The following is a 15,663-nucleotide window of genomic DNA, read 5'->3' as shown; positions in this document are numbered from 1 at the left end:
TGCGGTCAATTATTTGCCAAGTAACTTCAATCTTCTTGCTGGGGTGATATGACAAACTATGAGTAAACCATTATCAAAGATATGCATGTTTTTAGTTGTATAATAAAGATATTTATGTTTCTCATAATATTTTATGACACTCATTCCTCTGATATGAATCAGATCCATGAGTTCGTTAACTTTAAATATCTCCAAAACGTGCATAAGTCTCTTCAGAAGGTCCTCGTATACTAAGTTAACACAGTTAATCAGACATTGCAAAGCAGCTTCTGCTTTACTACAATTAGTGCAAACTGGAAATTTCTTTGCAATATGAGAAAATGTCCAGTAGACAATTGAGTCCAGTCCAGTGTATAGTTAAGTTAAAGCAGAGTGATCTCTATGGTCACCTTTAAAGCTTTATGACTCCCACTAAGATATTATGGATGTGGTTTCCAAAAGGTGTTTATAGAAGCCTTGTTTTTCAAGTACAGCTCAAGGATCATCAGAGGTTCTGAATTAGCCTGAATATTGGAAGTGTCCTCTTTTGCTAGGCCATCAGCAGTATCATTCTATTTAAAATTCACATGGGATGGAATCCATAGCAGATGAAGTATAAAAGAACCAGATAGGGCCCTGAGTTTTTCAATAATTATAATTCCGTTTTGGTCCCCAATTTAGTAGATGTTTCATCCTGATTTCTTCGGTCAAATGTCGCTCAGAAACTCTAGTGCCATGTAAATGGCCATCAATTCAGAGCAGAAAATGAAACAATAATTCTTAATACTTACATAAATCTGTCAATTGTATTAAATAATTTTACAATATTTAAATTCTGTTCACTCAGGTTTTATTAAGCCTAGTTCGAATTCATATTAATATTCTCTTGTGCTGTGTGTAAATTGATTAATAAACAAATTTTATTTTAAAAATCAGTATAGATAGGTATCCTAAATAAATGACTTCCTTTATATTGTACCAGGAAAATAGCTTTACTGACTATTACTGCATCCTATCTTACAGTAATTATAAATCTTAGACTAACTGAATAACAAAAATGGTGGCGACTATTATACACTAAGTAGTGTTAAAGAATAGCCTTGGTCCTTGGTGTAGTGGAACACTACTTTGGTGCAAATTAATTACCCCAATTTTTAGTGTTAAGGTACACTAAAATTAAGTATTCACATACTAAAAAGCAGACCTAATTTCACCAGAATCAAGGTACACAGTTTCACCTCATTACTCTTATTTTTTTTTTTTTTCAATTTCTCTTTATTACTAGCTGAAGAAGAATTTAAAATAATTCTGAGTATCAAATTACATTATTGCTTTTCCTTGATGCAAGTATTTGATCAGTCCTAATTACAGTCATGAAAGTGGGAGGCATGAAACAGGGTGTTCTCTGTAATACTGTGATATCAATAAGATAAATAAAAACAAAACTTCTAACTTAGCCGGGAGATTTTTTATTTTATATTAGAAGTTTTAGAAGCAGTGAAAGAAGCAGTGAGTTCTAATTACAATCATGAAAGTGGGAGGCATGAAACAGGAGGGTGTTCTATGTAATACTGTGATATCAATAAGATGAATAAAAACAAAACTTCTAACTTTGCCAAGAGATTTTTTATTTTATATTAAAAGTTGTAGAAACAGTGAAATTTAAATTTTTCTTAAATATATTTCGTTCACCACTACCTTATTAAAGAAAATTAAGCAATATTTAAGGCTTAATAATCATCCTTTTAAATTAATTGCCAGTCAATCATTTTAAATTGAATTTTCTAACTTTCACCTCAATATCTTCTGATAGACTGTTACTAACAGTTGTAGTCACTTTGACTGTTTTATTTAACTAATCAAACTTGAGTTAATTTTTTTCAGCAGCATCAGTCGTAAGCACTTTGTTTTTATCTATCACATTGTCTTCCATTGTTAAACTACATTCATCTACCAAAAACCATGTGAAAAGGACACAAGTAAACAAAAAACAAATATGTGCACACAGAGCCGGATTATACCTTTCGTAGGCCCTAGGCATAGCCGTTTTTGCCCCCCCCATTCCTCCCCTCTTTCCCCACTAAAATTTTCTTGCATATTTTTTTTTTACATTTTTATTAATATGGGTTTTAATTTACGAATTTGTTTATCTAACTTTATCTGCAATACCGACATACTGCCGATATTGCAGTTGATATCGATAATACCATTTTTGGTGAAAATTTACTCTTCCGATTTAGAGGAAAACTTTGTAGATGAATTTTTACTATTTTCAAATTTGTATGAGCATAAATCTGCACAAGAAATGTTGAAGGCTCAAATTAAAGATAAACTTGTGAATACTTTTCCTAATGTTCACATTGCATTAAGAATATATTTGTCGATTCTTGGATCAAATGCAGAAGGAGAAAGATCTTTCTCCAGATTAAAATTTATAAAAAATTATTTGCGTTCAACAATGAATCAAGATCGTTTGGCATCTCTCGCACTTATGTCTATTGAATACGACATTTTGCGTAGTTTGGAATTCGACAGCATAATACAAGATTTCGTTGAATCCAAAAGTAGCAAAAAAGTAATATATTAGATCATAAGATTCTGCAAAATAATTTATTACCGAAAAAATTATATTTTTATTTGTATCTTCATAATTTTGTGCAAAATACACTTGTTGTTTTTAAAGCTAAATTATTTTGGTCAATAAATTTTTTTCTCCCAAGTTTTTCGTAGGCCCTAGGCACGTGCCTAGTGTGCCTATAGGATAATCCGGCCGTGTGTGCACAGACAAGCACAGGAATGGCCAAATATAAGAACTAGCGGAGTTGAGAGAATGATGTACCAATGTGCAAATTCAATACATGTTGCACCAATGAGGAAAACCCTGGATTAAATATTGGATTGAAACAAAGCTGCTCAAAACTCAGCGAACAAGAACCTCATCTTTTCCGCTCCACAGCGGAAGTCGGGGTTGTCAAGGCAACTGCTCACCTGCTGAAGCTTCACCCATTTTCTCCTGATGATTATTCTTTCTCAGGAAGCTACTGCAAGGGGGAAAAGTTAAAGTTCGTCCCAAGTATGACTATTGTTCAAGAGGCTTGGGTTTCGGCAGTTATGAGGTCTGTAATAATTAGCCCCCAAAAAATTACATTCTTGGAGAATTGTCAAAAATTTAAAAATTGGGAAAAAAAAGCAGAATTCCACGTCCAACTTTAACTTTTTTAATATTAAAATAAATTAGCAGAGTAGTGCTTGAATAGAATTGTGGAGAAAATTTTATATATTAATGACTCCTTTAATTGGCACATTTATTGGAAAGACTTTATTATTTTCCAGATTAAATTTGAGAATTGGTACCATAGATTGTTTAGGAACCGGGAGTAGAGAAAAAATTTCTCTTAAAATGAATCATTGTACAGTGTGTAAAATAAAAGATATCCTGAATAACTTGCGTTTTAATGATCAAATTTTACCATACTGTGTCAATCTTAATGGTTTCAGGGATGACCTCAAATATACTAACTAATTCATGCTAATTATTAATTAAATTACGAAATCAGACAAAAAAATGTACTTCACGTGAATAAATATGCATTTTTTTACATATTTGGATTCTTAACCTTTAAAATATGGGAGGTAGCCACAATCTGGAAATCGTAACCCTAATACTTTAGTGAGGAGAGCAGATAAAAATTTAGTCCCCTGGATGCTAACTTCCCTTTTTGAGTTTTTGGTCACATCTTTAAAACTAACTGTGCAATTTCAAAAAAAAATTACACCCACTCATGAAACCAGTTTACCCAAAAATAATTTCAAGCAAACAATAATGTTTAATAATTATTTATTGCTTTTTATTGTTTAATATTAGATGAAAAAAAATGAATTAGGAAACATAAAATTTTCATGCCATATTAATTTACATATTTTTCTATGGAAAGATCTAAAGTTTCAATTGTTTTTTTTAAATAAAAACAAAGAAAAATTAAAATTTATTACTTAAAAAAATAATAATTTTGCAAACAATAAAGAAATATTTAAATAGCATGTGTAAAAGTTCATTCATATTTTTTCACTGACAGCCAATCGCTAATTTCTTTTTTAATCTTTATGTATTATTTGATTCCCTTAAAAAAAAGAGTATTATTTATTTGAGATAATTAAAAACTATTATATTTAAAATTGGAAATTACAAATTTATTGAAAAAAAAAATGATGCATGTAATGCTTTAACATTGTTACTTTCTATTTCACATTTTTTAAATGATCATTTTAACAGAGAAATAGTTTAAGCAAGATATATATAACTGCCTAAAATGCAAAAGCATTTTTCAAATTTGAAGACAAAACCACAATACACAAATACACACAGAAATAAGTAATCAGAAGATCATATATAAACAATTTATCACAACTCGCACAAAAATAAATAATTACAAATTGTTTGTAATTGAAAATATATTTATAAAACATCATTAGTGTAAAATTGTCAGATGTAAAATTAAATGTCTATACATCATAATAATTAAGAGCTAAATGGTAAGTTTTTAAAATTGGAGTTATCTCTGTTGGAGTTGTATTAAATTGGGAGTTATTTTGCACTTATCTTTGTAAGAAAGAAGTTCCACAAATATATTTATTTATTAACAATACAAATTAGAAACCGAAACAGGAAAAAAAGATATTAGTTTTCACATTACAATACATAGTCAGAATAATTATAAATGTTTATCCTTTATATTGTTTTCATAAAATTAAGCTTCATAAAAGACCATAAGTGAAAATGAAAATAAATAATGATTTTTAATTACATATAGCATTTCTGAAGAAAAAATAATAATAAATAAACAAATTTTAATGTACAGTGTAACGTCCCATATCCGGACGTCCCTTTTCCGGAAGGGTCGATTTCCCGGACACTTTTTAACAATCAAAATAAACAAACATTTCTTTATCTTCCCCTCTCCTTTTAAAAAAAAAAACAAAGTCTTTTGACAGGTTTTTCCCCTTCTCAGCTTCTAGAGATCATTGAACCCATAAATCAACAGAAGAGAGAACAGAAGATCTACTAAGACCATGACACTCCTCCTCTGGAATGCAGGAAAGGGGGGGGGTTGTTTGCAAAAGAGCACAACTGAGTCCCCTCCCTCCCCCTTTTTTCCTATGCAGCTGGCTAGTAAAAGAGGCATTTCCTGGAACCTTTTTGAATGTTAAAGTGGAGGGGGATCCCCTTTAGTCACACAAGAAAAAATAAAGAGAATCCAATTAGCATGCCACGCCTTTATGCTTGATTGATAGCCAATGATGGGAGAGAAAATAAGAATTTGTCACTACCCCGCCCTCAACTTGAATGACAAGTAAGGAGGAAATGAATTTTTCTTCTCCACCTAACCACCTTATTGAATGACGGGAATTTCCCCTTCTTGCTTGACTCGTTCTAGTTCAAAATGGTGGAGAGAACAATTAATATTTTCATAACTGGGAATTTTTTTCGTTTTCTATATTTATTTTTAGAAGAGCAATAATTATTTTTTTTCTAATATTTTGTTTATGACTGATTAGATATCATTCTAATACTAAAACATTATTGCCCGAAAAATAATGTTTATTTATTTTCTGCTTCTTAGATTCAGATCATTTTAAGCTTTGTTTACCTTGGAGGTCAATTATACGAAAAAATCAAATATAGGACTTCGGAAAGTCCCGCCGATTCCGGATACGCGACTTTCTACTGTATTATAAAATTTAATCATAAGTCATGGTTGTAAAATATTTTAATCATGGATATGCTACCATTACTTCAAAGAAAACCAATGAAAAAATATAATAAATTACCTCGACGTATTTTTGTTAACTAACTTTGGAGGTGGTGGTACATCATATAAACTTTCATCAATTGATGGTGAGCAAAACTGACGAGGAGGTGTAATTTCTGACAGACTACACCTGTCACTTAATATAGAATCAGGGTGTGATCCCATTACATACCCTTGAGGTGGTGCAACAGGTTCAAGAGACTCATCACTTTCAACATCAAGTTTTATTAAAGTCATGTGATCTATACACAAATAAAACTTTGAATAAATGAAAAAAAATTTTTTTTAATGAATGCTATGTTATACAGTATAATAACAGTGTTTTGTTGATACAGTATGTTTTGTTAGGATAAATATACATGTTTAGACTTCTAAACAAGAACAAAGTAAAAAAGTAAGGAAGCTACAAAATATATAGAGAAAAATAAGTTTCCAAACTCTGACAAATCATTGCCCAGGTCAAGGAAGGAGGATTCAAGCAAATTCAACTTATTAAATAGAACTACTTAAGAAAATATTTGTAATAACGATTATTATAAATAAATGTAAACACTTTTATACCTCGACAAAACATTCAAATTATTATTTATTACAGCAGGGATGAGATTAGCCAAAACGCAAAAAAGCTGAATTTCCACGATAGTAAATTTAACGCAAGCGCAACCCTTTAATAATAAATTCCAGACAGTTTAAGGTAATAAATAATGTGTTGACATACAATTGTGCACTAATCTATTATTATAAAAATGATTACATTGATACTTAACAGTTAGTGAAAAAAAAATTACCAATTGCAAAAATAAAGCTGGAAATTATATTTTTCCTCAGTTCACTAAAGACACAATTACTTTTTGAAAAACTACCTGGTTTAGCAAATTAAAACTACTGAGAATATATATTAATATTTCGTTTCTTTTAATAAATACTGTTATGTGATTTATAGCAAATATATCAGTAATATTACTTTTTAAATTATATTGGGAAAAAAAACTTTAACAATGGACCAAATCATTATGTTCATATTATAGTCTAATCTAACTACAGCCCTCTGAAACATATCAATAACAGTGAAGTAGAAATATATAGTAACTCCTAAACATACAAAAATTGCTATTTTAGTTTGAAAAATTACATGACAATCAGCAACTGTTTAGATAATTGTTTTTTATTTGATAAGAATTTTGCATTTTATAGCATAAATAACAGCAATTATAAATAAAATTTTGATGATGAGTTAATTAATTCTTTTTCCCTCAATTTTTTTTTAATTAAATCCCTTTTTAAGTGATTGCTTTTGTTTGCTATATCTTTTATGTTTGCTATATTTAGTCGTTAGTCCATCTTCAAACATCTTGTGACAAATCCTATTTTTTCTTCTTTGCAAGCATAGGATTAAGTTTTGAATATATTCCCTTCCAGTTTCTCTGATGTTGTAACACTTACATATACTAATAATCCTCGTTAGAAAAACAGTCACCTTTATAGAAACTAATTTTAAAAAAATTTACTTCTTACAAGAATCGCGATAGTTGATCTTAAAATTGCGTGAATATGAATAACAATTATGGATTTTGAAATCACATGAATATGAAACTAGATATACGATTTTAAAAATGAGAAAATACAAACTGGGATATAAAATTTTTAAAACGCGTAAATACAAATCACGATTCATAATTTTTAGATCGCGTAAATACGAATCATGATGCGTAATTTTTAGATCGCATAAATAAGAATTATGATGCATAACTTTTAGATTGCGTGAAGGCGAATCCCAATGCCTTATTTTAAAATCACGTATAAATACGAAAATCAATGTTTGACATTATAAACCGCATGAGCAAATCAACACATTGAATTTTAAACTTGCGTGAATACGAATCACAATATCGGATTTTTAAATCTCGTAAATAAGAATCGCAACATACAATATTCAAATCACGTGAATAAGAATCGCAACATGCAAATATAAAAAGCTATATTTGATATTAAAATCGTGTGAATAAGAATCGAGATATTAGCAGATTCCAGGCTTGGGACCTCTAAAAGGCTTGTCAGAAGCAGCGTCGTTTGAACTACGAAAATCGGATCCATCTGGAGGGCGGGTAAAAAATTCGGAAAATCTTATCTGCTGCGTGTAAAAGGGGAGAAAATAGGCAAAATAAGTAAAAATGAGAAAGGATTGGTAGCTATGTAATTAGAATTTTCTGTTTCTCTTTGAAAATAGGTGAATCTTCTGAAAAAGCGGAATACTTATTTTAAAAAAATGAAATTTTTAGAAAATCTGAATTTTTGATAAAAAAGCTGAAATTTAAGAGATAAAAGTGAAAAAAGCAGAAATCCGCTAAAAAGCGGAAAAATCTCATCCCTGATTACAGGGATGGTTGCGACACAAAGTGAAAATTTTATACGCAAAAACTCAATAACAAGATATTAATTTATATACTATTCATATTTAATATAATTTTTTGAACTAACATTTATAATAAAATTACTTTTTAATGAAGACTATCACACCTTCATAGTAAATAATTCAAGAAAAAATCAACAAGAGTTGTTACAAGAATCGCGATATTGGATATTTAAATCGTGTGAATACGAATAGCGATGTTGGATTTTTAAATCACCCGAATACAAATTGTTATGTGCAATTTTAAACCTCATGAATAAGATTCATAATGTGTAGCTTTTAAATCAAGTAAATACGAAAATCAATGTTGATATTAAAATCATGAGAATATAAATCGCGCTATTAGCAGATTTCTACGTAGTTTCAAGTTTTAAAAAAATAAATCTAAACCCCTCCCGCAAAAAAAAATCTTTGGCAAAATCATGTGCATAATAACTTCCAATTAAGGAGATTCAGCGAAAATTTCAAAATTTAAATTTAAAATGCAGAACTTGTAATTCTTACTTTAAATCTTAACTCTTACTTCAAATTTTAGATTGCAGTAAAAATTTTGTCGGATTATAAGTTTTAATTTGTGAACGTCCACAAATCAATGGTCTTGAGATACACAGAATTCAATGAAAAAATCACATGCCCTGCTCCTAGTTTATAGAGCGGGAAGGATGATATAAAAAAACCCGGAATTCCGAGGTACATCTGGAATACAATCACCCCTGATAATATCTTTCTTATTTTCGGTAAATTCAAATGAAATTCTTTCAAATACCTTTGATGACATCTTCAATTTGCTTAGCTATTGAAGTATTCAAATCCTCAAGGATATCAAACACTGTTCGTTTTCGAGAGTTCTCTAGATTAGGATCAACGCCTAGGAAAAGTTAGAAATTATCAACAAAACATAAAATTAAACGAATTACACTAAAGCATTTAGAATAAGTTACATCATATGAAAATCATTGAATTTTCTTCAGGTGTGACAATTTTCTTACACTGTTTTGCACATGAATATAATTTTTATGCAAACTCAAAAGAAAACATTTGAAATGACATATTTTTTTATTCAGGCTATTAAATACAAGATTTGATATTTCAAAAACTGTTCAAAGATTAACTGTTAGGGGGCATTCAAATATTATAAGCATATTTTTGGCAGCAATATTGGCCTCCCTCTTCCTGCTTGTCAACAAAAAACAGCAAATCGCTAACCATTCAAATTCCCTCTTATGCTTATGTAATAAAGATACAGCAACCCTTTGGTTCTGCTTGAACTTACGACTATTAGTGACGTAATCAACATTTTATGATTAAATTTAAATAAAAGATGTTTTGTAAAATTTTGAGAAAAATATTCTTTGAGAATTTCTTGTGTTTTTCTTTAGTGTTCAAAACTCTTGAAATCTGAAACTGTTCAAAGATATTTTTTTCCAATATTTTCTTTTCCCTAAATTTACTTTTTATTCTAAATGTGAATTTTTTCCACATATAACATTTTTGGTTACACTTATCATTTTGCCTTTTAAGGAAATTTTTAAAATATGGGGATTTTAATGTTTTATGTAAACATTGGTCCAACCCATTCTCATCCCCTGTCAGCAGAAATAAGCATAACATAAAACTCTTTGGTAAATTGAGTTTGCTGCGTTTGCTGCGAATAATACTAAATCATCAGAAACTTTAGTATCAGATGCATAACGCTTTGGCAAGACAGACAAATCAGCGCCAGTATCAATAAGCAAATTAAGGTTACTTTTTTGATCGGCCAATAAAATACGATTAATGTGGCGATCGGTATGGCCTTCGTGCGATCGCCTGTTTAGTTTTCCGAGTAATTGCATGGAGAATTACATTTTTTAGCGCGATTACCAAAATTTGTATGATAAAAACAATATCCGTTTTCAGGTTCTTTATATTTTCTGCGAGCTCTAGAATTGCTGCGATGTTGAGAATTCTTTCTTTCTCTGTTCGGGTTTCGAGACTGTCTCACATAAGAAGTGAGTTCGCTTACTTGTTTAGTGAGCTGAGCGACTTGCAATTCGAGTGCAGACGTTTTATCAGCGGCGACAGTGTTTACGTGTTGATGCGAGGTGAGATCATTGATTTTGTCAGCAACTGAAGCTAGCTGGTCTAATTCATCATTGAGGGCTGCCAAAATAGTTTGTACGTTGTTAGGGAGTCTACCAAGCCACAAAGATTTTAAGAGAGGAGTGCCCACATTATCACCTGCGAGTGCTCTCATTCGTGTTAATAATTGGGAAGGTCGCTGGTCACCTAATTCCAGCCCTTGAAGAAGGGTCCGAATTTTTGATTCCTCACTCTCGGAATGCAGCTCAATTAATCGTTTTTTGATAGCTTCGTATTTCTCAGTATTAGGAGGTTTTAATACAATATCGCTAATCGAACTTAAAACATCCGAGTCGACCGCTGCAAGTACGTAATTAAACTTTGTATCATCGGTGGAAATTTTAGCCAAACTGAATTGTGCTTCTAGCCGGACAAACCACAAGGCGGGATTTGATTTCCAAAACGGAGGTGGTTTGACTGCCACGTGAGCAATTTGATTTTCGTCTAGAGTTTCGTTAGGCATTGCGGAATGTTTAAACAAATTAAAAGAAAATTCTCAAATAAGTCGTGAATTTAGTTAACAAATTTGATTATTGATTATTATTAAAAATAATGTAAAAATTGAAGAACGCGAACATTTGCTATAACAAAAATGCCATGTTTAGTGAGAAGTAAAAATAACTATTAAATTAGACGGTAATAAGAAATAAAAAAAAAGCCACACAAGAAAATAAAAGTTACCGCGTGATACTCCTAGTGGAAACCAATTTAAAAAATAAACTTACTGAAATTGTTGAAACGCCATATCCTGAGTTGATGTTGAACGCGTGTTCGAAAAAAGGGTCACCAATTTGGTAAATTGAGTTTTATAAGCATTAAAGCAAATTACCAATTAAAGTTTGAAGAATAAATTTTAATTTAAACATAATTAATTACAAATAAATACAGAAAGTTAAAAATGAAATTAGGATCATTGTACAGCCATGCTTCACCGACCATGCCACGAGCTAAAATGTGGATATCGTCGGTTGCTTGTGGAAAAACTGGTTTTACGTCACTCCTGCAAGTTGAAGTAAAAGTTCGTTTTTTTTGCATCACCAAGTGAAGGTGAGATTACAGGGCCAGGGCACCGCCGCAACTCCTTCTCTCCATTGGATGTTTTTGCAATATTTGAACTACTTCTTACGGGCTTTTATAATTCAAATTTGGAAGAAATTGTTAGAAATAATTATAAAATAAATACAGAATGCATCCTGGCAAATAATTGTATCTTTAACTAGAGTAGATCCTTGATCATAAACAGAACTACTCTTAACAGAGAATGCTAGAAAGGCAATAAATAAATATCCAAAAAAAAAAAAAAGGTTATCTTTTTTCTTAGTACTACTTTTTTAACTTGAAGACACGATGTTTCTTAAATTCTTTTGACAATTGTTTACTTTAAAATTTATACAGATCCCAGGTTAATCTAAGACCTGCAAACAGTGCCTGTGTGTGCCCATAAATTTAGATAGCTCTGATTGTGACAAAAAATTTAGTTTTTGTCTTAATAATTATCAACTGCAGAACAGCACGTGAAGTTGGTGGTAACTGATTCAATTCAGATGAAGATTTACTTCAAAAATGAGATAAAAGGCTTAATTTGACAGTAAATTTACTGTTATGTATTATGCTTGCTCAATATCTTAGAATGGATTGTTTCAAAAGCACTGCTGGGTTCTGAACCATAAATAGTATCACATATGTAAAACAATAAGTAGCAAAATTGCTTGCAAAAGTTAAAGGGAAATATATATTAATGATTGAGAATTCATCTTAATTGTGTATTTGATACTAACAAACTTTAAGTGTATGGTAGGTTATGTTAGGTACAAAGCTCTCTTTGTATTTTATTTAGTTGAGAATTATTAAATAAAAGTAATGAGACTTTTTTTCTCCTTTTTTTTTCTTTTTCAAACAAATTACAACTTTTTTTCTAACAATAAGCACAAATCTAATTTTAATACCTGTGTCCAAGTTTTTACGATAATTAAAAGGTTGCTTGATCAAAAAATAAATAAGAAATAAAATAATAAACATATGTATTTGCTAACATGGAAAAGGAAAATTCCAAAAATCTTTTTTGTTATAAATTATGAGATATTGAGACCCTCACAAATATTTGTAGACGCCTTCCAATTTTTAATAGTCATAGTTTAATTAATACAATTATGTTATGGATCAGATTACCAGATGAACTGTGATATTATCAGATGAACTGTGTTAAGTTGAGAATAGCTTATAAATATGGTTAGAAATATAACATACTAATTTATACATGTATTTCCCAAAAATACTTTCAAGAAATTCTTAGAAAAATATATACCATAATCTAAGAGCAACTTTACAACTTCTAGCTTTCCATACATAGCTGCCTCATGCAAAGCTGTTCCAATGTCTGTCTAAAAATTAAAACGCTTTCAAAACACATATTTCAATAATGAGTCAGTTAAGTAGCAAATGAAAATAGCTTTATGGCTTACAAAAGTGAACATTTTATTTAATCTGTATGATATTCAGTAACAAAAACTGATTTCTAACAACACTATTAAACACAGAAGAAATGCTTATAAAAGAAATGTATTTGTTTCTATCCTAAGATTTTACAGTTAAAGAGTCAAAATACAATTATGCGATTACTTTTATGATTTTGGTGAGGTAAATAAGGGTAAGTTTTTATATTGCACCCAAGTCTAAAAATAATAAATTGAAACACTTTAATACACTAAAAAAATATATACTTGATGTCTAACATTAAAAATTTTGTTTTGCAATTAAATTACAACACCAAGAAAATTTTCTCAGTATCCATAGAACAGAACTGCCTATAAATTATTTTCTGATCCAATAAAATATAGCAGATATTATCTGCATATTCTAAATTCCTGAATATGGATTCAAATTTAATGAAATTTATTAAAAGGGAACTATTACTTTCTCTCTCACAGCACATTGTTAGAACAATTTAAACATGATTAGAAAATCAAGTGAAATTATGAAATCTACAGTACACTCAAGAGCAAAGATTAAAATTTTTACCATGTAATTAATATCAAATCCAGAATCTAATAGTGTTTTTACAACATGCTTATGGCCATTTTTAGCAGCCAAATGCAGTGGTGAATGGCAACGAACTATGTCAGATAATAAATTAGGATGGCAATTCAATAAGCATTCCACAATTTCCAAACGACCATATTGCGAAGCTAGATCCAGAGGAGATTCATTCCTTACATTTCTAACAGAAGGATAACATTTGTTCTGAAACAAAATTAGAACAAACTATTACATAAGATCACAAAAGCAGCAATTTTTTCACTTTGTAAAGAGAGAAAACTTTTTAAGGTTTTTGATTATAATTTTACTTCACATTTTTTCAGAACACATTACATGACGGTAATACTTAAGAAAATTATTTATAGCTAAATCATTATTTTCTAATTTTTTTTTTCAAAATGTTTTTATTAATTCCTTAATGGTGCACAAGATGGTGCGATCATATTGAGAAAAATAAGTCGATAACTATTGTTATTTTAGATGATATTTCTATTAATAAAGAATATTTAAAACATTGGGAGCCCAAGACCTAGAACTGTGAAGAATAGAGGGAATCCCGAGGCAAGATCAAGTCCTTGAAGAATTATTAGTTCAATGAGTAGAAGTAGTAATATTTAAAACAGCCTTGCTCTGGAGAATTTAAGCTCAGAGATGTTCAACTGAAAAAAGTTTCCTTCTCTGTTAAAAGAAGTCAACCTCTGCTAATGTAAGCTTAAATTTGTAAAATTTAAAAAAATAAAAAAAAAACTATTGAAATTTTAGTTAAATTAAAAAATATTCAGGTATTTAGTTATTAACCGTTAATTAATAAAACGCGAGTATTTCACAACTATAGCAACTTATCCCTCTCTACTTATTCTTGTTAATACATTAAAAACATTTATTTTTTTCATTTTGAAGTGAAGCTCTTTCAAGTGTAGCTCACTTTCATATTTCCATGACTTCCTTAAAAAAAATATTAAATATAAACTATAAATGTAGCCTTATAAAAAAGAGGAAAAAAAACATTTTTTTTAATAAAACTTTTTTTTTCATATTAAGATGCAGCGCTTTATATATATGAGGTGAATATACCAAGTTCAGAAACACTAACAGTTGAATTAGGAAAGTGATCAAAATTTCAGTCTCTCAATTTCTCTTTTTTCATTTTGGACCATATCTGAGCAGTTTATTGTGCAAATGTAAGAAATTTCACACAATTATAAAATTCAATTGCAAAAATGCAATATTAAAAAAAAAAATTTATGAAAGTGAAAAATGTTTTGTTTAATAAAAGTGAGGAAAATAAAATATTAAAAAACTCTGAATGCTTAAATGCTTAGTTAAAAAAAATATTAAGAAACATTTTCAAATTTTTAAAGCAATATGATTTAATAAAATAAAAGTCATACATTGAAACAACCAAATTTTGTCCAGTAAAAAAAGAATATAAAACTTTCTTCCGAGTATAAATTTGAAGTGAAAGAGTGGCAGTATACATCTTATAGAATTGTTATTGGCAGTATACATCTTATAGAAATGTTATTGGCAGTATACATCTTATAGAAATGTTATTGGCAGTATACATGTCCCAGGTAGCAAAGAGATATGATCTAATATCAGAAAGATGCAATATAATACTGCTGTGCTAGAAAACGCAATACTCTTGAATCCTATCTTCTAATAGTAACATACGAACTTTCAAAATAATCATCTATTTCATTACTTTTGGTACAGTGCCACATTTTTGTGAAAGGTTATCCCATATTATTAATAAAAAAAAAATTATTTATGAAAGAAAACAATAAATGAAATATTAATAAAAATATAATTTTTAGCCAATGTAATTTTATGCGAAAAAGCACAAGGTAATATTAGCAGGGCAGAAGTAGGCTGAGTTAAGGTTGTTTACAGTTGCCGCCAATAAGCGAAAGCACAGAGCACGCCGCACTTTACTATACTCAATACTCAGTCGCCGCCATTATCATAGAGGGTCAGTGAGAATGAAATTTTTAACTTCAAAGGTATTTATGATTCATTAATTTTTAGTAAACTTTATAAATTTCAATGATAGATACATAAAACCTTAAAGTAGTATCGTAGGTAATGTTTTTCCTGTAGAAACATTCAGTGTACTTAATAATCTTAACCGCTTAATCGAAACATTCATGAATTCGTTTAATGATCTAATAAATTTATCAGTGAATATTATGATTGTGCTCATTTTTAACAATGCTCGGTCGTAGTAGTTGTCTACTCTGTTAAAACGTATAGTCTGACTATAAATAATAAGTATTGTAGTTAGTTTAGAATAGGCTTGTAAAAACA

General features: G+C 29.7%; 2 protein-coding genes across 4 annotated transcripts in view; both read right to left on the bottom strand.

Annotated features, from left to right (window-relative positions):
* The window catches only part of LOC107456879 (ankyrin repeat and SAM domain-containing protein 1A), a 151,962-nt gene that overhangs the window by 108,865 nt on the left and 27,434 nt on the right, over positions 1 to 15,663 (bottom strand). For all 3 annotated transcript variants that reach the window (XM_087156182.1, XM_087156183.1, XM_087156184.1), the window contains exons 5-8: positions 13,339 to 13,560; positions 12,626 to 12,701; positions 8,966 to 9,067; positions 5,809 to 6,031 (exon numbers count right to left, since the gene is read on the bottom strand). In XM_087156182.1, coding sequence (XP_087012308.1) covers positions 5,809 to 6,031; positions 8,966 to 9,067; positions 12,626 to 12,701; positions 13,339 to 13,560 — 623 coding nt within the window. The remainder of the gene's footprint in view (positions 1 to 5,808; positions 6,032 to 8,965; positions 9,068 to 12,625; positions 12,702 to 13,338; positions 13,561 to 15,663) is intronic.
* LOC147800923 (uncharacterized) lies at positions 9,875 to 10,918 on the bottom strand. Its single transcript, XM_087156185.1, has one exon. The coding sequence runs from the start codon at positions 10,781 to 10,783 to the stop codon at positions 10,013 to 10,015; it is 771 nt and encodes a 256-aa protein (XP_087012311.1). The 5' UTR covers positions 10,784 to 10,918; the 3' UTR covers positions 9,875 to 10,012.

The sequence above is a fragment of the Parasteatoda tepidariorum genome, chromosome 12 (genome assembly GCF_982258835.1).
Source record: "Parasteatoda tepidariorum strain Cologne lab strain chromosome 12, Ptep-v5.0, whole genome shotgun sequence".
NCBI lineage: Eukaryota > Metazoa > Arthropoda > Arachnida > Araneae > Theridiidae > Parasteatoda > Parasteatoda tepidariorum.
This window is presented reverse-complemented; position numbering and strand designations above follow the sequence as displayed.

Excerpts from the sequence above, each read along its gene's own strand:
- LOC147800923 (XM_087156185.1), bottom strand. The coding sequence starts at position 10,783 with ATGCCTAACGAAACTCTAGACGAAAATCAAATTGCTCACGTGGCAGTC.